This window comes from Manis pentadactyla, chromosome 6 (genome assembly GCF_030020395.1).
Source record: "Manis pentadactyla isolate mManPen7 chromosome 6, mManPen7.hap1, whole genome shotgun sequence".
Lineage (NCBI taxonomy): Eukaryota > Metazoa > Chordata > Mammalia > Pholidota > Manidae > Manis > Manis pentadactyla.
Window position 1 is genome coordinate 138,727,834 of NC_080024.1, and position 25,560 is coordinate 138,753,393.

A 25,560-nucleotide genomic window follows, 5' to 3' on the forward strand; every position below is an offset into this window, starting at 1 on the left:
AAGAGATTGTATCCAGAAACAGAAACCTCAAGAAACAGTTGACTTACTTAGGAGTTCCTTCTTCAACCCATTCAATCAATTATATGAGGCCAATGAGGATATAAATGTCTGTAATCATGTGTGTCTTTAATCCTTTAGTAGTTGTTGTTTCTTATATATCAGCATCCATATCCACAGACTTTGTCTTCTCTTAATACATACTGTAAATCCCACCAGGATCAGCAGATTAATTCATTTGTTTGAAGCCACTGAGGACAGTTTTGACTGGGAAAGGATTTGGACCCATGTAGATGTGAATTGAAGAACAATGCAGAGGGAGTCATGTGTTGCAGTTTCTCCAGTTTCTCCTCACGTACAAGAGAATCTACTTCCCTTCACTAATTGCACTTAGCGGAACCACAGGAGTTCAAGCTCCATACACATCAACACTTAGCATCTGCCTTTCCTTTTGTACAATGAGAGAAAATGCATAAATGCATTTGTTGGCAACACTAACAGAGACCGATTTGTGAAATAATTGAAACCTTGATTTCTGTCATTAGCCTGATGTTTACGAAATGTATCTTCCTGTCTACGTTCCAGATGTTTCTTCTTATTTTAATAGTTTTCTGTCATGAGTTTGGAATTCTAAATTGTAGAGTGTCAAGGGAAAAGACTTTAGTTTGTGAGTTTTGTGGGACTGACATAAACTTGAACTCCCCAGTAACCCTGCAAACATTTTTGTGTTGGCCCTTCTGGTCAGTTTACTTCCCATAGTAAGCCTCAGAGGTCTTGATTTCCATGCAGAGTCAGCGTTAGATGAGTAAGCAACCTTTGGTTTACCTACCTCTCTGCTCTTGCACATTAATTATAGGTTTTGGCTAAAAGTATTCATGTTGGAATAATCTTTCCCTGCAACTTCTATCTCCCAGGGAACGAGCATTGAATACATCTCAGCCCGGGTCCCTTCAGCTCACTGTGGGAAACCTGAAGCCAGAAGCCATGTACACCTTCCGAGTTGTGGCCTACAATGAGTGGGGACCAGGGGAGAGCTCTCAACCCATCAAAGTGGCCACTCAGCCTGAGTGTGAGTATGAATCAAAGAGCAGCATTTAAAAAGTATTTATTTTCTCCACAATACCCTTGAATCCTTTCATAGAAATTCCTTGAGATAGCAGAATGGAAGGAAGATTCTGAAGCAACATATTTAACTCAGGGATTTATAAGCATAAGATAGCTTCCTACCAAAATGACCTCCCCACTTAGGCCATGTCTCCAAAATGGCAAATTAGCAACAATAAAGGCCTAGGCCATCTTATGTATTCACTTCCCAAGTAAGTAACTGACTTACTCCACCTGCTAGGATTTCATCATCAACATCAGGTTTCAATCTCTTCTATAGATTTTTCAAATTTTCCAAGTTTGTCTACCAAGAATGTAACATTAAACGTGTAAAAGAACTGGCATAAGGCTTCTAAATATAGGGACTTATTGAAGAATTCAGACATGCTCTGAATGCCCCAAGGAGCTTCCATAAGTGAACCTAAAGAAATGTAAACAACTAATCTCCACTGGGCAATCTCACTATTCTTCAACTTAAATCACTACATAAAGCTATATGATTACAAAGTAAAGCAGCTGAATGTTCTTTGACATTAAAGTAATGCTTCAGTAATTTCTACTTTTATAAAGCCCCAAAACTGTACATTTGAAAAATATTTCTGTGTCTGACATTTTGGTTTTCCTAAGAAACTTCTAATGCTATATTAAAGGATTCATTACTGGTTTTTTTCTCCTTAAATTATTTTTGTATGCTGACTTTTCTAAGCAAAGGGACAAGAAAGTACTTTACATTCTGACAGTGAATAATAATGTCTCATCTCCTAAAAAAATTACTCATGATACAAAATTTTCTGCCATTTTATTATCATTCATTTAAAAAAAATAAGTCCATGACTCCTTGCATCTCACATATGGCCTTACCTTTATAAAACAAAGCAATGGCATAATTCAATTTAAGAGTGCATTTAATGAATATCTTCCCTGTTGCCAATACTGTTGCATGACATCTGAGACATGTTTAGGAAAATGTGTGTGTAGAAATAACAGCAATATGTATTTCAGAAGCTTTTGAGGAAGCCAGTATTCTATGTAACAATAACGAAACAGGGACCATGGGTTTAGACAGAGTAGTGTGAGAGCCTTCGAAAGAAGCAAAACAGGATAATTACAGTCAGAACAATGTAATAATGTGCAGAGAAACTACTGAAACTCTGTGCTAAACATTAAGCAAAGTTAGAGTCATACAAATTCTTTAGGATAAAAATACCAAATTAGGAATATAGGCAATTTTCAGCAGGATTGGTTAAAACAAAAAGGCTTAAAGCATTCAGGCTGGGACCAATAATAACTAAACACTCAGTTAAACCGAAAGATATAAACCCCTAGACAATGCCCAACCACAGACTCTCTTACACCCTCCTGGCACGAGCCAGGGGCTCCGTCCTATCGCTTTGTCTCTAAATAAAAGCCTCTCCCTTGCTTTCCTACCTTGAGTGTTTGCAAAGTTCATTCTTCAACTCCATGAACAAGAACCCCGGCATCAAAACAAGTACAGTAAGCAACTTGTAAGAAGTTGTTAAATGAAATATTACCATCTGAGTCACAGGTTTGCTTGCTGGCTCATTGCCTGTGTTGGCCAAGGCATGGTATCTGGTTATTTTTTTGTGCCTAAATCATACAATGCCTGCCTCCTCAAAAAGGTGTTATTTTACAAAGATAGCAGCCAGGTCCTCTGTATACCATCTCTTCCTCCTCATTCAGAAAGCAGTCTGAGAATTTGTGCAGAGGACCTCAATGGAATCTGGGCTCTGCAAGCATTTCGATTGCTTAAAAATTAGCATAAAATAACCATAGGCACAGAATAAAAACTAAGTACCTAACAGAATAAACTATGCTGCTTGTTGGTATTGTTGTCTCATATAAGTTATCTTTTCTCTAGAAAATGAAAATGGAGACCTTCTGCTTTGGTAACATGAAGGAGCCTTGAATATTTTTCAAGGATAACAATAATGACCATAGAATGATAACCATATTTTGGCCTTTAATAACAGCATTGTATTATTAACTCATCTCTGTTCTTACCACTGAAGGAGTAAGAATTCTTTCCCCTGCAGGCTATTTATTGTTTACTTGCATGGTGATCTGATTGTTTCATTGAGAATTGCCTTGGGTAATTCACCACTTACTAAGTAGATAGGTAGATCAGAACAATTCAGCCTAGATAAACCCTTTACTTGTGCAAAGCAGTTAGCCAACTCCAGTTCATTGAAATTAAGAGCACTGTGTAGCTCACTTGCTGTTTTTATTGCAGACTTTAAGATAAATAAATTATATTATCATGACTAATAGGTACTACATGTGTATTTTATCTTCTGTTGTTAACACAAAATGCCATTTTAGTAATTTAAAAATATTTCTAGGCTAAGGAACACTTCATCTTCCCTAGGCCTGCTCAATAATACAGCAGTTGCTTAGGAAAATGGAATATCCTAATGATCCTGTGCTCCATTTCCTCCATTCCCTGCCCTTCCTGCCCTCGCCCTTTCCTTTCTCTTCCCTCCTGTCCCCTTCTCTCTCTAGACTTCTTATAAACCCATCTTTTATGTTTTTAGAGGAAGTACAAATGCTGATTTTATTATTTGGCTAGAATTTCAGAATTTCAGAGGCAAAGGGAAGAGTGGACATTTCCATCATTATTTCTCTCCCTGATAAAATGATCTTATCTTTTGAAAATGGGTCTCAGCTGGGTATGCATTTGGTTCCTTTTATTACTGTTTTTCTAAATAGAATATAGTAATTGTACACTAAAATTACATAGCTTCTGTACAAATTGAATTTCATGTTTTCCATATTATTTTCAAAGTATCAATTCTATTATGCAAACCATATTCTTAAGGAATAAATACTGATGGAAAATATGTCTGAAATATAATTCAGCCAGCAACTGTTTCTAAAAGTGCATACATTTTGTAGTAATCATTTAAAGACATCAACAGCCCAAGATCCAATTTATGAAATAATCACCCAGAATAGAAAGGCTTGATTTATAGGAAGTTTGTATCCCCTGGTTATAGCTTCCTTTTGCTAAACCCTGGCTCATTCCCCCTGCCTTTATGGTGTATAATTTCTCCACTGTATTATCAGCTGGATTTAAGTGCCTGTCTGCTTAAGACATGTCTAATCTTTTCATACCACATGTGGAGAATTTTTGAATTATTATTTGGGGTCCTTTAAGATGCTGTTAAGGCAGTTTAATCATGAAGAATTCTAAAATGGACCACATACTGGCTGGAGGCTTGATTTAAAATGGGAAGCCTATTTACTAGACCACAACCCAATTATCCACAAAACCCTTTATACTTAGGAGTTGTAAGTAATATTCTTAGTCCATTATATTCTGTACACTGAAAGGATGACTGATCTCAACTCCCAAATAGAATATATTATCTAGAGAAATAGACATATTTATGTTTTTTTCCTTATTCCCTGGATTGTTTTTTAAATTTGAATAAGGCTCTCTTTGTATAGTTTTTACAGAGAGAACTGAGAAGTCTCCTAATACATCTTCGCACATTATTGCTGTATTTTAGGGTAAGTTTCTTAATCCTTGAGACCTCTGTTTCCTCAAGTAGAAGTTGGAGATAGGATATACTCCTCCTCTTCCTCGGTTGTGGAGATGAAATGTGGTAACATATGCGAGGCCCCTGAGTCTTACCTATTATTTAGTAAGCACTCAATAGAGAGTGTCCATAACAGGACCAGCAAACATGATTCCAGCTGTCCTGCCCTTACAAACAAAGTGGGATACTCAGTAGAGTCATCATTGCAGTAATAAGGCTACTATAATATCATATTGACAGTTTGGAACTGGCTTGGTTACTATTGCAATATCAGTCATTTATATACTTATTATTTGCCTTCTAGTTATCCTCTCTCTGTAATTCACCAGCCTTTTATAGACTGGTTTGTCCTCTATTTTGCCTAATGTACATCTAGACATCCTAACTAAATTTTATGATCAGAAAACACTCCAGTATCCCATAAAATGTGTTACAGCATTGCCATTTTATGAATAGCTGGTTGGTTAACATTTGCTGGTAGAATCTGATCCATACTTAATGTGTGGCAGAGATAATAAATATCAGTTATATTTACTTCATCATGATTCTATAAATTAAGCAAACCAAGTAAATCACAGTTCTGTCCAGCTCATTTATTTTATCACTTGACCTGGTTTCCAGTTATTAACTGCACTACAGTTTTGAGTGAATATTTGGGATGACTGTGGTGATGAAGTTGATCATGAGCCAATCAGCAGTGGTCCAGTGGTCATGTTCATGGCTATAGATTAATAGTAGAAAGAAATAAAGAAAAACCCTGACCTTCCATCTTTTCTGCTGGCATACAGATGCTGCTGTAATTTAAGAAGTCTCTCTTTGAAAAACTGTTTTCAGGTATTATAAAAACAAAATAGGGGATGTAAAAAGTTTATGGTATGGCATCCTGAGCAACGGAGGGCTTTAAGGAATCCATTTGGATTTAATGGTCAATTAGGCGAGGTATTATGACTTTTACAATGACTATATTAGTGGAAGAATTAGAGGTAGCCTTGGGTGGATGGATTGTTTAATCATGCTAGAAGAATTCAAAGCAAATGTGAGTGCACTTTCTTCGTTCATTTATTCACTCAAAAACTATTCTCGTGCTAAGTTCTAGACCTTCCTGCCCAGTACAGTAACTGTTAGCCATATGTGTTTATGTAAACTTAAATGTTTGAAGTAAAATACAATTTAAAATTCAGGCACACTAGCTCCATTTCAACTGTAAACTGCACTTCAAACTGAAATAAAAATAAAAGCTAAAAATTCAGTCCCTCAACTAATTAACCACACTTCATCAGTTCATATGTGACTAGTGGCTACCCTATGGGACAGCACTGAGAACATCTCCATTATTCAGAAAGTTCTGTGGGACACCACCCAGCTAGGCATTATGCTGGACATAAGCATACAAAAGCAAGTCCGATATTGTCCTGACTCCCAAGGAACGAGCAGTCTAATGAAAACTGCTTTAGGCAGAAGTTGCTTGAAAACGTACGTGACAGGTGAGTCCCCTTGGAATGTTGAAAAGTTCCTTATGTATTGAGTTAGTATAGAAGATTTATTGTTAAACGATCAGAAAACCTAGATCTGAACATGTTCTCTGGTTAGTTACTTAAAGTTCTTTAAATATTTTCTCAGGTTATAGGAATGTTAAGTATCTTTCTGTGTGCAATTAAAGATGAAGGACAAAGAGTACTTGTTGCTCGGATCAAACAGTGGTGCAGCATAAGCAACGCCCCTACAAAGTTTCTGCTGGCTCACTGTTACTCTTTTTTACTTTGATCACAAAGAATCATTCAGGCTTCTTCCACTGGCATAACCAAACATATAGAGCAGCTATCAGCTTGGTAAGAAATTATACAGAAAAAGAGTTATTATTTCTCACTGATATTAGAGAGTATGAAGAAAGAAGCCATGGAAGGATCATAATAGAAATGTTTGGGAAGTATGAGCATTTAGTGTGAAATAAAGAAATTTCTCTAAAAGTAGATTTGCTGGGGCTTTACTTGCCTCCTTTGGTTATGGACCCTACTAAAAATGAAAGTAGTCTGCTTGCTAAACTGAATTAGAGCAAAATAGAGCTTGAGCATCTTTAGGGATATTGTCATCATGCTGGGGCTGCCGAAAGAAGCTGTACTCCAGAGACAAAGCAGCTGAGCTGAGCTTTTTTATCAGACTCCTTCAGGAATACCTGGTCTGTGGACTGCTGGTGAACATGACTAGGCAAGGATAAAGACAGAAAGAGAGTAGAGCGTTTTTGCACATATGTATTTATACACTTTCGTCTTGAGAGCTCTTTTTGGTCTATACAGTCCAAAAGCATTTAATGAGCACCTACTGCATGCCAAGCTTTCTATACCATGCTGGGGATAGAAAGTATAATGAGATGGACAGGAAACTGTCAAAGAAATTAGGGATGATTTATTTGATTAAAATATACCTGTAAGATAAATTGTTCTAAGTCAGTTATAAACCTAAAGTTAAGGCCTATAAGATATTAGTAAGTACTATATAATTTAATGCATATATATGTTATATAATGCACATATGTACACATATGTTGTATTTTAGTATGAAATATGATCATGTATTTTAGGAAGTATCACATCAAGACATTTATAGTTAACTGACCTGATGTGCTATCCAACCAACATAAAGTAAAATCCATTTCTTAAATCATTTCACTATTTTATGGATTCTTTTAGCTGCAGGTTATATTCTGCCTGCTGTAAAGTATGATCAATCTTCTGTGATACTCAGAAGGATAATAATGTGACTTCATTGGTCTCTGACTCCATTGTTCCTGCATTATGATATTGTTTTAATAAATAAATTGTTTCTACTTTGTAGGAAGATATCTAGGAGGAGAAAAAAAAAAAGTTTCCTATTCTATGAAAACTCTGTTCTGTTTCAGCCCAATCTTTCCACCTTGGGAAGCCCAAAATCACATCCAGTAAAGGAGTTGAGTTGAGCCAGAATTTCTGCTCACAAAACATTTGACAGGTACAGGATATTGTCATGGGTTGAAATTGAGAGATTTTAAGCTGATGACACTCACTAGTGCTTTAAATGGGAGCTGTTACTAGCTGGCTGGGCTAAGCTAACTTCACTAAACCAGTTTCCTCATTTGTGAAATGGAGATATCCTCCAGGCATAAAGCTTGCTGTAAAGCTTAAAAGAAAATCTGTAAAATGGGACACAACAGTACCTTCTCAAATGATTATTCTGAGGATTAGATGAGGTAATTAGTGTAAATACTTGGATTTGATGAGGTAATTAGTGTAATTACTTGGCCTGCTCTCTCTCCCTTTGTCAGATAATAATAATGCTAGCTGTTATAAGCATGCTTACCTCCATTGCTAGATTCTAATGATTCCTCCTGTAATCATATTCCTTAACACTGTTCGTAATTTGTTCATTTCTATTTCTTTGCTTTTCACACATGTTTGAAAAGCTCTTCTTCTTTAGGCTATTTAAAATATCTCTTTTCTTTCTATTTTAAGATTTAATTTAAGATTTCTGAGATCAGTAAACCTACTCTGGCTAATTTACCACATGGATCAGTCTGTTACTCTCAAAATTTTTTCTTTCCAAGTCTTTTTGAACTTTATCATGTCATTCATTCATTCAACATCCATTCAACAAATATTCATTGTGTGCCCCAAATGGGCACTGGGAATTCATCAGTAAAAAAGATGGACAAAGTTCTTATCTCATGAGGCATATATTTAAGTGATAGGGAGCTACAATAAACAAAAATAAAGCATGCAAAAGAATAAAGCAGTTTATGGGGATATGGAATGTGGAAGATAGAGATGATTCTAGAAAGAAAAGTCAGGAAGCCTTTCTGAAGGAGGGGAATTAGAGGGAACATCTAAGTGAATCTGGATGGGGGTCAGCAAAGAGCTTGGATGGAAACATTTCAGGCAGAGAAAATAACAAGTGTCAAGGAGCTGGAGAGGAAGCGCAAGAACACTGCTGCGGGAGAGTGAGGAAGACAGAGATGGAAGAGCTGGAGGACAGGTAGCCGGGCTCAGTGCTGAGGAGCTGAGGAAGCCACAGGAAGAAAGGGGGATTTAATTAATTCTCAGTGTGATGCCATCAGCACAGGAGGGGCTGGAATGATCGAATTTTTGAGACCAGAGAGGAGGCTAATGTCAAGAGATGTTGATAGCTCAAGTTTTGGTGGAACCTGTGAATGTGTTGAGAGCTGGTAGAATTTAGGATACTTTCTGCAAACAGGGACAAGACTTGGGAGAATAGTCAGGAGGTAAATCATCTCTTAGGTTTTAGGCCTCAGATACTAGGTAAATTTGGGGACCATTTGTTAAAATCACAAAACAGGAAAGAGCTGGTTTGTAGGGTATGTGGGACAAATCAAGAATTCATTTTTAACTGTTGTCTTTGACTATTAAATAGATGCACATTTTACTTTTAATTAGACTGTGAGCTCAAAAACGGTGCCCAGTATTTTGAATATAAAAATAAAAGAAAATGCCACATACTGCTAGGCGAATAGCAATGCAGTGCAGAATGTGGCTTCTTGTAGCGGCGAAGCTGAACACTTGTTGGAAAAATGTGGGAGAATTCTCCATGTTGTAAACTGTAACACGTCTGTGTCCTACAGCCCCCTAGTGAATACACTACAGGGGTATGTTATGGTGCCACGCACAGAAAACACTCCAAACTTTGTCAATCATAGAGACGCCTCCTTCTTAGAAGTCCTGGCAGGCCAGTGAAGTGTCATTTGATGTGGCTGATACCAGAAAGAAATGACTGGAAGGAGGCCTCAGACCTGCAGCCCAGTCTTCCAGCTGCCAAGATTTTCTGAGGAATTCATCCAAAAGGGGCAAGTTAGTGCCAACACAAATGTTAGCCCAGCTCCAGCTTGTTTGCTGATATGTACTTTGCCTGTGTTCATTAAACAGGAAATTGAATTCTAATGGGATGTCTGTTCAGGGATGATCCAGAGGTTGAATCACCTTATTTCTCTGAGACTACATCAGAATTTTTCCAGCAGCAGCAAAGGCCCATGCAAAGAGCATAGAATTAGGGAGGAGTTTGCCTTACAGCTTTCCACAAACCTTTTTTTGTACCCTTTTCTCTCTCTTGGAGAATCTTATATCCCATATTAATTCAGGGCACCCAGAATCCAAAATGTGTAGCCAATGATCTGAAACATAGTGCTAAATCCATAAAGTGCCTTTGAGGTAGCTAATTCCAATGACTGAATTTTTCAAAGAATAAACTCAGGGATCAGAGACTCAAGCCAGTCCCAGGATGGGTCCATTACCCTGGTGGGGTCACTAAGCCTCTAGCTAGAGTCCTTATCCACGGTTATGTTAAATAACTTGGCTTGCAAAACTGTGATTTCTTTACCTGAAAATGGATCCTACACTAAACCAATAGGCAAAAGACCTGGGTTCTAGACTAAGGTATTCCCTATAATCTGCTGTTTGGTTTTGAGGAGATGCCTTCCCTTGTCCGAGTCTTACTTCCCTGTCTAACATAGGGATCATATGGCCTGTATTACTTTCCTAGGGCTGCCATGCCAAAGTGCCACAAATTATGTGGTTTAAAACAACAGAAAAATGTATTTTCGGACAGTTCTGGGGACTACAAGTCCAAAAATCAAGGTATTAGCTGATCTTGTCTCTGCAGACTCTAGAGAAAATCCTGCCTTTCTGCTTCCCAGTTTCCAGTGGTTTGGGCGGTCCTTGGCACGTCTTGGCTTGTAGCTACATTACCCCGTGTCTGCCTCCATCTTCACATGGCCTTTCCCCTGTGTCCTTGTCTCTTTTCCTCTTTTTATAAAGGCACCATTCATATTGGATTTAGAGCCCACCTAACCAAGTATGACTTTACCTGAATTTAGTTATATCTGCAAAGGCCTTTCTATGTCACACATGAATTTTGTGTGGGACACTGTTCAACCCAGTATATACATTGCCCTACAAATCACACAGATTTTTATTAAGAATCCAAGTAATCTGGTAAACACTGAGCAAACTATGAAGCATATATATATATAAATATGTAAGCTGTGAATGCTCACATGTAATTTAAACTTTCCAGCAATTAAATATATATATATATATATATATTTAATACATATTAAACTAATACATACTTTAAAAATTAAGAAGCTACTTTTTATTTTAAAAATAATTTTAGTCATTGTCTCTCAAGCTGAGAAAAATAAGAAACATTCTTAGGTTCCTTAAAATCATATTTGATATGCTCCTCCCTTCTTCCTCTCTCCAGAATTCTCACCCTGTCTTGCAAGCCAGAAGACATAGTGCTTTCTGAATATTGAGGACTGTAAACTGTTTCGATGACCCTAAGGGAAATAACTAGTTAAAGGAATTATCTGGTAACAGAGTGCATAGAATCTGCCAGTGAGAACTATTACGACATTGACCACATGTTCAGATTTCTACTGTTTGACTTTCAGTTAATAAAAAAATCCCATGACCCTTTCCTCCTGAACATTGATGAAAATATCTCAACTAATTTTAACAGCTACAACCTCTACCAGAAATTGTGTGTCATCACCTTAAAATCTTTCAACTTCAGCCCTTAGCAAGCCCCTGTACCTGTGAAATATCATCTGTGAGGAAGAATTCTGACTCAACCCAACTCCTACATTAGATGTAATAAAATTAATAGTATCAGAGCTAGGATCTGAACCTAGCATGACATTCCAACCATATGCTAATGTGTGTGTGTTTGTGTGTGTGTGTGTGTGTGTGTGTGTGAACTAAGAGTAGCTATGATAATCTCAGGAAATGGAAAAATATTAATTGAAAGTCAACTGCATTTTAACAGTTCTCTCATGAGTTAAAATTCTTACTACTTCAGAAAACATAGCCATAATGTTCTTTAAAAAGCCTTATGTTATTGAGCTTAAGCCAATCTCAGTGAGTTATGCTAACCTTTATGCCAAGGACCACATTCAGTACATAATTCCTACTCCCTGTTGTATATCGCTTACTTGATCTTAACCCTCAGTCTACTGTCTCAGTTCAGTCTTCTCCTACTTCCTTGCAGGGAAATAAAAATAATTATTACTGCTTCCATTCTTCAGGGGGACTAATTGCCTTGTAGTTCAGTCTAGGCTCTTCACAGAAATGCTCAGGACTCCCAGAAATGACTTGGTACTACTTCCGGTGGCATGTTTTATTATTGAATATAACATTTAAGTACCAAGAACAGTTCAGTAATAGGTTTAACATATCACTGCCTTATTGCAGATCATGCCAAGAGCTTGATTAATTTTGTCATTTGTAATATGATTTGTTGTGTATCTTCATAATTCAATGGTCTTAGAGCAATTTTGGAAAATTTTTTGGAAACACTTAATTTCTCCCATTCCAATCAAAGAGTTCTTGAATTATCCTTATTAGCATTGCCTATATCTGCAGTGTTCAGTATGATAGCCACTAGCCACAGTGGCTATTGAGTACTTGAAATTTGGCTTTGCCCAAACTGAAGAGTAAATGTAAAATACACACAGGAGGTTTAATACTTAATATGAAAAAAATCTAAAATATCACATTTACAAAATTTGCATTGGTTGTTTTGAAATAGTAACATTTTAGACATATTGGGTTAAATATATATTATTAAAATTTAACTTATTTAATTTTTGCTTTTTAAAATGTAATTGCTGGAAAGTTTAAATTACATGTGAGCATTCATGGCTTACATTATATTTATACTGGAATGTAGATGTATACCCTTATGTCACCCAGTTAGAATAAGTCAAGAAGATTGCCAATCTGAGGTTAGATTAAATTTTGGAGTTATGGAAGTATAGTGGCTAAAATTAATGCTGCTTAAAAAATTATTTCAGAAAGACTTATCTAAATAGGTTCATAATTTAACCATTATTTTCTGTATTTTATTCCATATTTATTTAACATCATAATCAGTAGCCTTTGAAGGTTTGGGGCAAAGATGTTTCTTTCTTATTGGTCTAATGATTTATGGCACCAATGAAAATAAAAGCAAAGGTTTGGAAGAAAAAAGGAATCTTTTGATCCAGAGCAGCTCACCAGTGTCCCTGCTTTTAGCTTTACTAAAAGTCATTGTCCAACTTCTCAGAGATGATTTACTGCTAAAGTCTATTTGTCTTCCCGCTGCTATCTCTGAACATGCCCAGATCTTCCATGTGGTTAATAAACTTCTTATCTTTTGAATACTGAAAATAAAATGAACTTAATCCTCAGGGTGGTTCAGTCAGCAGACTGGGAGCCTTTTAGATGTTTCTTAGAGATAGAGGACAACTAGGTTTTCTGCCCTGTGCGATTATCAATCTTCCCCTAGCATGCATGTATGTGTAAGGGCATTAAAGGTGCTTCTCAGTGATAAATGTCAGCAGACTCGCAAAGTGAATATTAATTTCAGTACTGCCAAGGTCAGATGTGTGCCCACGTTCATTGTTATTGGGAGTTTTATTGTTGCTGTTGTTAGGGGAGATATTTTATCCTGGCTCTTTTCTCAAGTATCAGGAGAGAAGGGAAACAAAATCCCTCAACATGCATATACATTGCTCAGAAAAAACCTGCCTTATTGCAGTCTGATCTATTAATTGGGGTAATTATTTTGAGTGCCTTAAGAAAGATCAAAGTGTGGGTTTAGGGGAGCTAAGTTAAGGAGGAACAGAACAAACAGATGATCACAAAATCTGGAGACTTCACTGATGTTCCTGAAAAGCAGCTGACTATATATGGAAAAAGAAAAAAAAAAATACTGCAAGAGAAATAAATAAAGAAGAAAAAACATCTGTGATGAGGCTGTTCATAGAAGTAAGGTGTGAAATGATCTAGCTGGGAGCCCAAGAACTTAAAAGAGAAGTTAAGATGAAGAAAAATACTAGGGTATGACTGTCCCTTTGGGAATGAATAACCAGCTGGACATCTCCCTATATAGTGAAGTGCCTCAAACCCAAAGTGGGTGCCCGGGCTGTGAACTTCACGTGCCCACACACTTGTCCAGTCCAGTTTTAATACAGCATTTCCTTTCTCAGTGAACAACAGAAACAGCAGCTCTGCAAGTCAGAAATAGCAGGATTTATCCCTGACACACCCATCCTCCTCCCTGCCCTACAGCCAATCCATCAAATGCTGCTGATGTTACCTTTTGTGTAGCCCTTGGATCCCTCCCCTTCTCTTTTTCTCCACTGCCATCATTCTAATTCAAGCTGTTAACCTCATTCTTCTGTCCTATAGGTGATTCTCCCAACTGGTCTCCCAGCACCTTCATTTGCCTCCTGCAATGCGCTCTTTATGTAACTGACAGAGCACAAAATGCTTAAACCCATCAATTCCTTTCTGATTCTCAGAATAAAAGATCACAATCCTCCCAAGCCCTTTAAGATCCAGCCCGGTCTTGTCCCGACGATCCCTCACACCTCATCAGCATCCTTTCCTCTGGACTCCCTGTGGTCCTGTCACCTTCATCAGTTTAGTTCTATGAGGTTTTCATTGTTCCCCCATCAGTTCTCATAATGCCTTGCATGTTATAAAAATTAGTTAATATTTATCGAGAATTTCCTTTATGCCGGAAGTTGTTCATAAATTATTTATTTATAATCTCCACAATAGCCTCATGGGGTAGGTACTGGTATTAAATCCATTTTTAAGATAAGGAAATTTAAACTCAAAGACATTTAGTAGCATGTCCTACATCAGAGAAGCCCAGAAAGTTAAAAGAGAAGTCTAATCTCTCACTTTTGTAACTCTCTGCCTCTGTGAAACCTGTGTGTAGGAGAATAGAGTTCTAAGTCTCTCCCTTAATTTATGGTCCCTCCCAAAAGAGCCAATTTACCCAAAACAGTTCTGCATCTTTGAATGCCTGGAAATAGATAAACAATAAATTTCTTCCTAAAAGAGATAATATCTTTTAAGGTAGGATTTGTAGTCATTAGGTAGGAAAACCTACCCACTTGATTGAAAGAGATTACAGCTTCCTTCTTCTCTAGTAAATGGGAGCAGGGCTCTTTTGTAAAAGCAATCTGTACATGTCATTCATTATACTTTTAAAGCTACCAACATCAAACATTGATTATTCCCACACTGACCATAATACAAGCCAACTTTGAGAAAGGTCGCTGGGATTTAGTCACATTATCACTGTGGGAAATGCTGTGGGTTGCACATAAGCTGAAGACACCCGCTTCTCTGATGTCTATTTATAGAGAACTGACATTGCCGTACGCAGAAATACAGTTCTGAAGTATACACCCGTCTCAAAGAAGTGCGAAGCAAGCAAGAAGCCTGCCATATGCCTGTCCTAGGGATTTCTGCTTGGGACTCGTCTTTAAGAATTAAACATAATTTTAAGGTCTATATAACCACAGCAATAGTAACTCCATGTGGAGAGTTATGAGAGGTTGAAAGGATTTAATTATATCTGTTATTATAAGACATCAGGCAAATATCCACTCTTTTATCAGGCACATTTGCTTGTTAACATAATCCTTGTCCTGCTCATGCTATACCCTATGCATCTATAAAATGTTTTCCATTTCCCTTCCACATACATCATGTCCTCATGTTCTTCTAACAACCTTAAAATTAAGGAGAACAAACAATCCTTCCTCCAGTTGAAGAGGGAACCAAAATATAGAAGGGCTTAAGGGACTTGATTTCAGGTAATAGTGCTATTGACTACCATATTATTTGGAACACTTCCTTTTCTATGTAGCCTAATAATCCTTTTAATAGTTCTGTTATGTAGAAACTTTGAACCCATGAGAAAATGATAATGCAGGGTGTTGCATAACTTGGACCAAGGATACACTGTTATTAAATAGAGGAGGAGGGTTTTTGATCCAGGATTCAAAATTAAGTTGCTTAATTTCCATGTGGGGTATCTTGTTTTTCACCAGTTATTTCAGAGGTAGTTTTAATCTTTCTGTTGCTATTTGGATTTTCTCAAAAGTTCTTGACAATTTCTTGAAAAATTCATTTGAAAATGTTTATCTTTTCACAACAGTTGTTCCTAAACTGAAGAGTTAGAGGAAAACATCTTGAAAAAAATGGATGAATTTTTAAATTTTCTTCAAGTATCTTGAGACACGCTAGATTTTCCTAAAATTGGAAATTTTTGATTTGTTGAAGGTGTTAACAAAGTAGAAAAGCAATTTAATAACTGATAATTCCAGGCTTGTGGGTTGTTTCCACAGTATGAGTTTAATTGTGCCATTATGAATTCAGTTCACTTTGGACTCATTCTCATTAATTGTGCTTAAAGACCTCTTCATCTGAAGCCTTCCCCAAGCTATGTAGTGTTTTTCCTCTCCATTTGCCAACTTGTAAGTTCTGTTTCAGAAGGGCTAATGTCAAGGCCATTACCCATCATACTCATTCACACCCATGTGTCTTGATTCAGCAGATCCCTCCTTCACACCTGCACTCTCTCCTGTTCCTCTTTTTCACATCAGTGCAATTCTTAATTGTTCTTCAAGAAATATTCTTGACCAAATTCCCATTGCCATCCCTGATTACCATAAAATTAATTAATAGATCTATTTCTGGAATTCTTAAAGACTCCATTGTCCAGAGAGATCTTAGTCTTGGTTATGTATGTTCTGTGGTTCATATCTAGAGGTTTCCTATGTTTATTTTCTGTGTCCTAATAAATTCCTTGAAAGTTTCTACCATAATAAAATATTTGACAATCCTAGAGATAGCACACATAAGAAGTATGATTAGACTTTCAAGTCAGCTGGTACTTTTAATTAAAATTTTCAATTACAATGAAAAGAAACCAAACCCAAGGTATTCTGGGGGAAAAAAGGGAAAAAAAAGTATGATTAGGTTTTTATTATATCAATTTTCAATAATGTGGCTACATAAGCACACTTGGCTGAAACTTTTAAGTTTTTAACTTCAATGTTTGGTGTCTTTTAGACATTTTTTTCTAGATCATAAAAACAATTGCCTTTGACATTTCTTAGCATTCTCCCATTTAAATGGTTTGAGAACTTCATGGTGCAGTCAAGAATGGAGATTTGCCAATGCACTTTACATTTCTAGGCATTGCCTGTATTTTCTTAAGTGAGATTCATAATACTCTACATATGAGGAGCCTAAACTACTCCAGTGAAAAGACCTTATCTTAAGGTCAATTCCTGTAATCACTTTAATTATCAAACTCCTTCTAGTTCTAGGGTGAATCACAAGAAGACTCCTTTGGTACTATTTTCTTCAAAGAGAAAGTTTTTTCTACTATGCTGTCAAAAATATCCATCATTTAATAAATTAGCATATAGAGAGAGAGATATGTGTGTGTGTGTATATATATATATATATATATATATATGACATATCACACACATTTATATGTGTCTATATATAGATAGATCTATAGCTATATAGATAGCAATCAATATTGATATCAGAAGACATATATCTTCACATACACACACACTCACATAATGACAGTTGACTTTACTGTGAGTTAGCAGATGGTACCTGTTAAAGCCCAAAGGAAAATTAACAGGTAATAATGGCTTCTTTCAACCAAATCTTGTCAGACTCCTGTGGTTTTGTAATAGAAACCTAACCCACACTTTGTACTTCTTCCTCGCCAAATTACTGTCATATCTCCTAACTATGTATAGTTCAGTCAAGAAGGGGTTGCATTATGTTAATAATTACATCGCCTTCAGGCTTTTTGATGTTGCATTTCCCATACAGAATAGAAACAGATTTCATAAAAATATCATTCAAGCTGTTAACTACAGGAGGGGAAAAAAACCAAAGAGGCAATCAAAGCTTGCACTTTATTATCAATAAATGCAAATCGTTTCAGAAATGGCTTGCATGTGAAACACGTTCAGTGAGATCATCAGCAGTGGAAGCTGTTGCTTGAATAAGAGAGCTTTGTGGTCTAAATCCATCTGGATCACTACAGATAATTACTTAGATCCCTTGCTATCTATTTTTTAAAATGGACTCAATCAATTTTAAATTAGCAAATGAATAAGGAGGTAGATTCATCCACAGAATTTTGGCCTGAGTTGAGGACATGTGAATCATAGGTCATTATTTGAATGATAACATATGTGATTTTTTTCAACTACATTGTTAATTTAGTTCTAAAAAAAAAAAGGAAAGGATTTGGTGGCTGTTAAATTGATGATTGAGGAACAGTAGGACACATTGTACTACACAGTCATTTTGAAAAGACATTAAATATTCAAATGTTCAACCACATATTTTCTGACACTTAACATTTGTCTTCATTTCGGACTTCCAGCTGAGAAACATTAGTATAATGGTGAAAAGACACCAGCCTCATTCAGTATTATGAAGACAGTGACATGTCTTGATCCTTCTAAAGCTTCTATGAAAACCTTATATTCACATTCTTATTTGGAAGGGCTTCCAAGAGTTTTTTAGAACCATATGTTTGATAAATCATAATTTACATTTTAGTCCAATTAATACAAATATCAAATTATAGTAAAGAGAAGTCAGGAAGGTCAGTGGTTAGACAGAAACTGGAACAGCAAAAGAAAGGAAGAAAAAATGTATTAATTCGTATATGCTGTGTGACTTCTTTATCATCAGGAGCCCTAATATCTTGTAAAACCTAAAAAATTTGGTGAATTAAGCCAAATGAATTCAAATGCTTTTGAATTAACCATGATTTAGAAAGTGAAATAGGAAAGTCTATTTCACAAACACGGCTCAGCTTTTGTTTTCTTAAAAGTTGAGGATGTCTCTTTAAAAAAATTGTCAAATTTCCCATCATACAGTAATTAATAATCATCACAAATGATTTGGTAATAGAGAATCACTGATTTTCAGAACCAAAGGAAACCAGAGATACTGTCCAATCCATTGGGAGCTACCACTCGGGGAATCAAAGACTCTAATGATGCAAGCTATGGAACCTACACGTCAAGAGCTATATATGTTATAGTCTTGGAAACGTGCATACAATTTCAGGGGGTCTGTGCACTCCCTGATGGCAATGAATGGCTCCTATCATAAGCAGATGAGGGATAAGAAACTATACCTTCTGACTCTTAATCAATTATAGCTTATTAAACTGTGATATTCTCTCTCTCTGCTTCTGCTGCTCTCTCACACACACACGTACACAACACATATACAACACACATCCTGTCTTTAATATGATTGCCTGTGATAAGTGTGCTTTATTAAAGATTCAACTAACTTTTATATGCCATTTTTGGGATTGATATGCAGTAGGATCTCATTATAAAGTACTCTGTTATACCATAAAATTATAGATATAGTCAGAAATTGCTGCTCCTAATGCAAATAGTGACATGTAATACATCTCATTTATGCCAACATAAGTATTTAATTTTTTCTTAGGTACAGGTGTTACAATGAATTTCTACTGAAACACAATATTGAAATTTAAAAAGGTGTTGGTTAGGCTGACATTGATTGATGAGGTACTTGCATAGATTATGCATCTATTCTGAAATCTTTCCACTCTTTGAAGAAAAGGTAACTTGAATAGAGATGGAAAGAAATTAGATGTAGTTTGCCACAAAATTATTGTCCAACTGAGGAGATCAGTGGGGCTCATTTAAGACATCTTGGAAATGATGAGCAGTTAAGCCCATTAAGTTTCTTGACTGACATACTAAAGTGGAATGGAATGGAAGGAGAAACTGTTAACTGTACTGATTTCACATCTCATTCCCATTGTTAAACACTTTTGTATATCCCTTTCTCACTTTCTTTCTCATCTTCATGTAATAAATTGCATATGTAAACTATGTAAGTTATGCTTAAATATGTTATGGATATGGATATATAAACTATAATAAGTTAATCTTTATATAAAATTATAGCATAAGTATATATATGTATATATTCATACACATACATACCTCCACAATGAACTTAAAACACAATATATTATCTCTAGACCTATGTTAGAGCTATAATTTAAAAGGAAAATATTAGGGAATTCACAAATCTGAACTTACAGTATTGTTATAAAGAAGCAGCATTTAATAGCTTATATGAAACACAATCTTGACACTACACAGAAATGTTGTGAAGAAAAATAGCCCATGTGCAAACAGTATTTTAGTGTAAATATATATGTGTGTGTGATTATTATATAAATATATATGATATATATTGATAATTATATGATTTTAAGGTAATTCTTTGTTTTGATATTTATATTTACTTGGAACAACTTCAGGTTATGGTATTTTTATTTTATTTTATTTTAATAGATGAGGATATTAAAATCTACCAATGCAAGCAGATCAAAAATAAATTATATTTTAAAACAAAAAGTTAAAGTAGGAAATCATTTAGTACTAAAAGGCAGTACTTTCTCAGAAAAATACAATTGGAAACTATAATAACAAGTACAACGTTATCATTTGGAAATTGGTGAAGACACATACTCTGTGGATGTTTAAACTAAGGGCTCTGAATATTCCTTTTTACTTATGGTGTTTATTATCTCACCTTGAAATTCCTCTGGAAACCCAAGCACGTGCCTTTCCCCGATGGCCTCTGATGACCATTAGGAAGGGAGAATGACTCAGCTGGTGGAAGGCCACAGTAGGTCCTGCCGGTGTGATCTGGATCCGTACTGTAGTCCTTGCTGCTTGCTGTTCTCTCCCTGGTAACCAAGCTGCATGTGCATGTGAAGAAAATGCCGAGCAAATGCAGCAGCTTCGCATACATTCAACAAACACGGACATATCCCAACTTTAGTTCTCACCAGGTGTCTCAGGAAAATACTGTTTTCTGATCATTTGTAGTGACAATGCTGAGTTCAACAAAATCAAATGAGTTGAACTATGTAGTGTATTTAGACTTGTAATTTACAGTAATATTTGGTAAATGTCATTCACTTGACACACATTTATTAAATACTTTCTGTATACCTATCATTGTGCCTATCCCTGTAGAGAAGGCAACTGCTTCTATTATTTGGGAAACTAACTGGAGGGTTTTGACCATTCTCCCTACAAAGACCCTGGATGCTAAGCAGCCATGGCTGGTCTCACCAGGGGAGGAAGTGGCCTAATGTTTGTTCTTTGGGGGTGCTGCCTTGAGCTGCAGACAGCCCTGTGGACTGTTCCTCCCATAACTCCTGATGGAGGTAACTGTGAGGTTGGCATATCTGATTGCTATGCTAGAATAATAGTCCCAGCGGACTGTGCACCCCGACCCCTAGCAAGCTAGGTGGCCCTCTCGGCTCACTCCAGATTCTCAGGTGACTTGCTTTTCAGAAATTAGAGATGATTGGATTGTTTCCCATTGATAGAATCTGGACCTGAGTACCCCCTTTTCAAATAAGCCCACCCACTATCTCAGAGAGATCTAGGTGTCATCTTCCCTAGGCTACAAGCATTTTCCAGAGGACACCTCAGCAAGCCACAAGCCCGCCTTTCCCCTGACCCCTCCCCTCAAAGCGCCTGCCAAAGCCCTGGCCATAAAAAGCCTCTTGACCTGTTAGAGACCCTCTTTCCTTTGTTCTGCTGGCCAGGACAGAGGGGTCCCTCTCAGGTTCAGCAGTAAGGCTGCTTGGGCTGTTGAGTTCACATCCCCTCACTTCTTTCACCCATCACCCTCTGTGTCCAGGGGAACAAATGAGCAGAAACTCCCTGAACATTGCCTGCCTTTCTTTTCTCCCAGACTCACTCATCGCCTAGTCCTCCTGGAGTTGTTTTGTCCTGAAACCTTCCTTGAATGGATTACACTTCATAGTGAGGTGAAGTCCTTGGAGGTTTGCCATTTTTAATCTAGTCTTTGCTCCCAGAATGAGCTTTGTTCATAGTAAGCAATGCCCTTTCACTTTAGCTACAGGAGAGCAAGGAACACATTCAATTAATACTTTACACATCATTGGACTGCACAGATACGCTCTGTGTGAACTTTCAAAATCCTGGCTACTTCACATTTGACATATATCTTAAATAGATCGCTTGGTCTCCTTTCTCTTGCTCTTTTCTCTGTGCCTTCTTCCTTAGAAGAATAATAGATTTAAAGCCAGAAATGTCCCCTCTTGAAATGTTTGCATTGTCTTTGTGAGTGTATCAGTAATCATAGAAGCATAGATATTTTTTATTATTAGTCTTTAAAATATTTTACTTTGAACATCCAGTTCAACAATGTTAGTGGGCACGCTTTTATTTTGCCTTTTTTTCCCCATAGAGCAAAGTATCTACTTCATTATAATACAGTTGCAATTGTATCACTATAAACTTTGACACAAGCAAGACTCCCTATTGTTCAGTATTTTCTACCAAAGTCTCCTTTGTGAACTAGGGGATTTTCTATGGAAAATTACCCCTTCCTGGGAGAGTGCTGAAGTGGGGACACTCAAAATGAGGGACATTCTGTTCATTAAAAAAAAGACTTTTCCAAATGTACAAATGACCTAAAACATAAAGACAGTCTTTGAAACTGTTACAGCCTAAAGCTAACTAAAAAAGATGGGGCAAAGAAGTACAAATTTGACACTAGACTGGATCCTGAACTGCTGAAGGAATTGGTATCTAAATGACATTACTGGTCAATTGACATAATGGGAACACAGATGAAGATTAGATAAAAGTGTTATATTCCTAAGAAATGCACTGAAATTACTAACTATATTATTCACATACACGTTAATTCTTAGGAAAAAGGCATTGAATATTTAGAGGTAAATAGCCATGATGTGTGTGGCTTAATTTGAATAAATACATTTAGATTCTTTCCCACCCCTCTTTTTCTGTGTGTGTGTCTTCTATGTACTATTCTCATTCTTAAAATTTTCTGTAGACTTAAAATGATTTCCAAGTAAGTTTTTAAGAAATTGTTAACAATCACTGTTAAGGTGAAAGGACACAATCGTAAATAACAAGGATCCTCAAAATTTGGGTACTGATACAAAAATATGTGGAAGTGACATAAAATATGTATTTCTGACATGAATTTTTTTTCCCATATGAATGTGTGAGCAGTAATGCTTTAAGGAGAATGGGTTTCATGGAACAAATTCTGAAAAATGATCTGGAGACATGGGTCCAACATTGATCTAAGGAGTGTGTCATCAGGTATTCTGTCAGCCAGGTTTTCATATACTGTTTTGCTATGGAAGTTCACACTTGCAGAATTGTATTAAGGTCTGTATTATCTGTTCAAAGGTGGTTGGTATCTAAATTTGGGGAAAATACACAGCATGTTTAAGTTAAACTTGTTGTATATGCAATGGTGAGACTATTCATTTTAACTGACATGGTTATTGCATTTACAAACAATACATTTATATTCAAGTTTATATGCATAAATTAAAAATTAGGCACAGATGTAACATTTACAAATGTGAAATCTGAATGATTTCCTTAACCAATTTCATACCCAAGCCTGACCTGACCTTATACTAGGTAACTAATAGTCTTTAATAATTCTGTTTGATGTGAATATCACATATTTTGCTGCAAATATGTGATTTGAGAGCAGGGTGCTGCCACAGGCCTCACTACAGAAGTGTTAAATAAAACCCTGTGTGTATACCATGTTACCTTTCTAAAATCTGAAAATTTCTGTATCTCAAAATACATCTGGACACAAGTGTTTTGGTTAAATGATTGTCGACCTCTGCTATCTATTTTCCCTAATGAGCAAGCTACTTATATTCAATTAAGTAAAGTAATCCTTAGGAAAGAAAATGGAATACTAGAAAGTGAAATTGAAAATTAAATCCTGATATTAATTTAGAGGAGCTAGAATTGGCCAAGATTTTAAAATGCTGACTTTAATAAAGACAGCATGGTTAATTATCCATAGCTGTTCTGCCTATTTGATTTATAAATAGAACCATAATGTACAAGTATTCTAATTGTATTTTCTCTTTTCCTTCTGCAATTGTTAGCAATATACAAGCAAGGGCATACTAGCACAGTGGAAAATTTTCCATACTAATACTTTAGTTTAAGAATTCCAGTCTTTTCTGTCACTTTCCTAGTCAATTATACTCCTTCACCAGTTTCTTCAATAGTAAAAAGTAATTTAGATTAATATAAGTCCTCTCCTGAATTATAAGACAAAATGAATCTGAAATTTATTACTTTATATTTATATATTATATTCCTATTCTATATGGTTCTAAAAATATTACATACTGCTCTAATTTCCTTGAACTGTAAATGTTATAATCATGTTATAATCAATTTCTCTTGTTTACAGTGCAAGTTCCAGGACCAGTAGAAAACCTGCAAGCTGTATCTACCTCACCTACCTCAATTCTTATTACCTGGGAACCCCCTGCCTATGCAAATGGTCCTGTCCAAGGTTACAGATTGTTCTGCACTGAGGTGTCCACGGGAAAGGAACAGGTAGGCAATGGAATGGGCCCTAGTGCTGCCACCTGTTGGATGGCTCTAGGACTACAGCAACAGGAAGAGATTTGCAAGCTCTTTATACAGTCCAGTTCTGCACATTAATTGGATAGCTGATCAGTTTTAAAGTATTTGTTATTGAACACTTAACAGCAATTTAATTGAATTCTAGTTGTAAGGAAGGCAAATGAACAATGAGATGGAAGTAAATATAAAGGTTGACATTGTTGAGTTGGGAGTGGCCTTGGCCAGTATAACATTTGTATTAACCCATCTGGTCCTGCAAAGTATTTTCATTTTCATTCCTTATTCTGAAGAATAGTTGATCTTATATCCAACAACCTCAACCAAATTTCTTTTTTCATTCTTATGTATCTGAGGTTATTTTTGTCCTCTCCCCCTAGTCAGGCTGTCACTTATTACTTTTCATGGTTTTCAGTATACCTTACTCCAGAAGTCCGCCTTCCTCTTTCTTACATTTTGCTTCTAATCTGTGGTTAGCACAGACATATGAAAGTAAGCAAATTCGAACTTCTGGTAAAGTAGGAGTGAATAAGTTTTTAAGGAGACACAGGCAACTCAGTGATTCTATTTTGTGAGAATACACGACTGTGGAGATGTTTACTTCCAGATTCTCAACTTCATGTGGAAAAAGATCCACAGACAAGTGTGAAGTTAAATAGGAAAAACCAAGAGCTGACGTTGGGATAGTGATTTCTTCACATGTGTTACATGTGTTGTAAAGTTTGCCAAGCATATGGTGGTCTTCATGCTTTCATTTCATTTAAACTGCATGACAGGGTTTTTTCTTTTCAAAAAATGTTTTGCAATGTCCTATTCAGAAATAGTTCAAGTCCTTCGTTGTATCTATGATAAGAATTACTAAGAGCTCCTCCTATGTGATCATTCATTCTATTTTTTTTTTTGCTTGCTCTCCCCAAGCTATTTAGCTCTTGTTTTCACTTTCTATTCTTTCCAGTTTTCTGCACATAGTAGCTCTTCAAAAATGCGTTTCACCAAGCCATTTAAATGAATTCACAAACGATGTTCCCCAGGGTAGTGTGAGGATAATCACAGAGCGCTAAGTAATGGCTCTTCTGGAGCGAAGTGGCTCTGATTTCTCAGTGGCCTTCATTCACCTCCAATACCTCATTCTGCAGCTGTGAAGTGCTCAAAACAGTTCCACCCTACCTCATAGCAGTTTGAGGGAAAAATACTTTGTGGCAAAGTATCTGCCAGTTTTAGGAGCTCTGAGTGTATTTCAGCAAGGGAAGAAAGAAATCTATTTAGTTTCTTGGTGAATTAGTCCATCAGGGCGCAGGGCACATCTCTGTTCTGTAGATTCCCTGCTGCCTTGCACCTGTCAGGGTTTTGGTGTGGGCAGAGTACCTCACACCATTCAGTGTATTGGATGCTTTTAAAAATGTTGGAGCTTAATGACTGTAAAAATAGCATGGTGCTTTTTTAACTAGGAGTCTACAGAGTGGTTTGGGCTTTAGTCGGGGAGTCACAAGTTACATTTTACAACAACTCATTATAAAGCTAGAGTAGTTTTGTGAGTAA

At 36.4% G+C, this 25,560-nt stretch overlaps 1 protein-coding gene across 1 annotated transcript in view; it reads left to right on the top strand.

Annotated features, from left to right (window-relative positions):
- DCC (DCC netrin 1 receptor) overlaps nt 1-25,560 on the top strand; it is a 1,164,464-nt gene that overhangs the window by 797,719 nt on the left and 341,185 nt on the right. The window contains exons 9-10 of the mRNA XM_036918577.2: nt 912-1,066; nt 23,846-23,994. Coding sequence (XP_036774472.2) covers nt 912-1,066; nt 23,846-23,994 — 304 coding nt within the window. The remainder of the gene's footprint in view (nt 1-911; nt 1,067-23,845; nt 23,995-25,560) is intronic.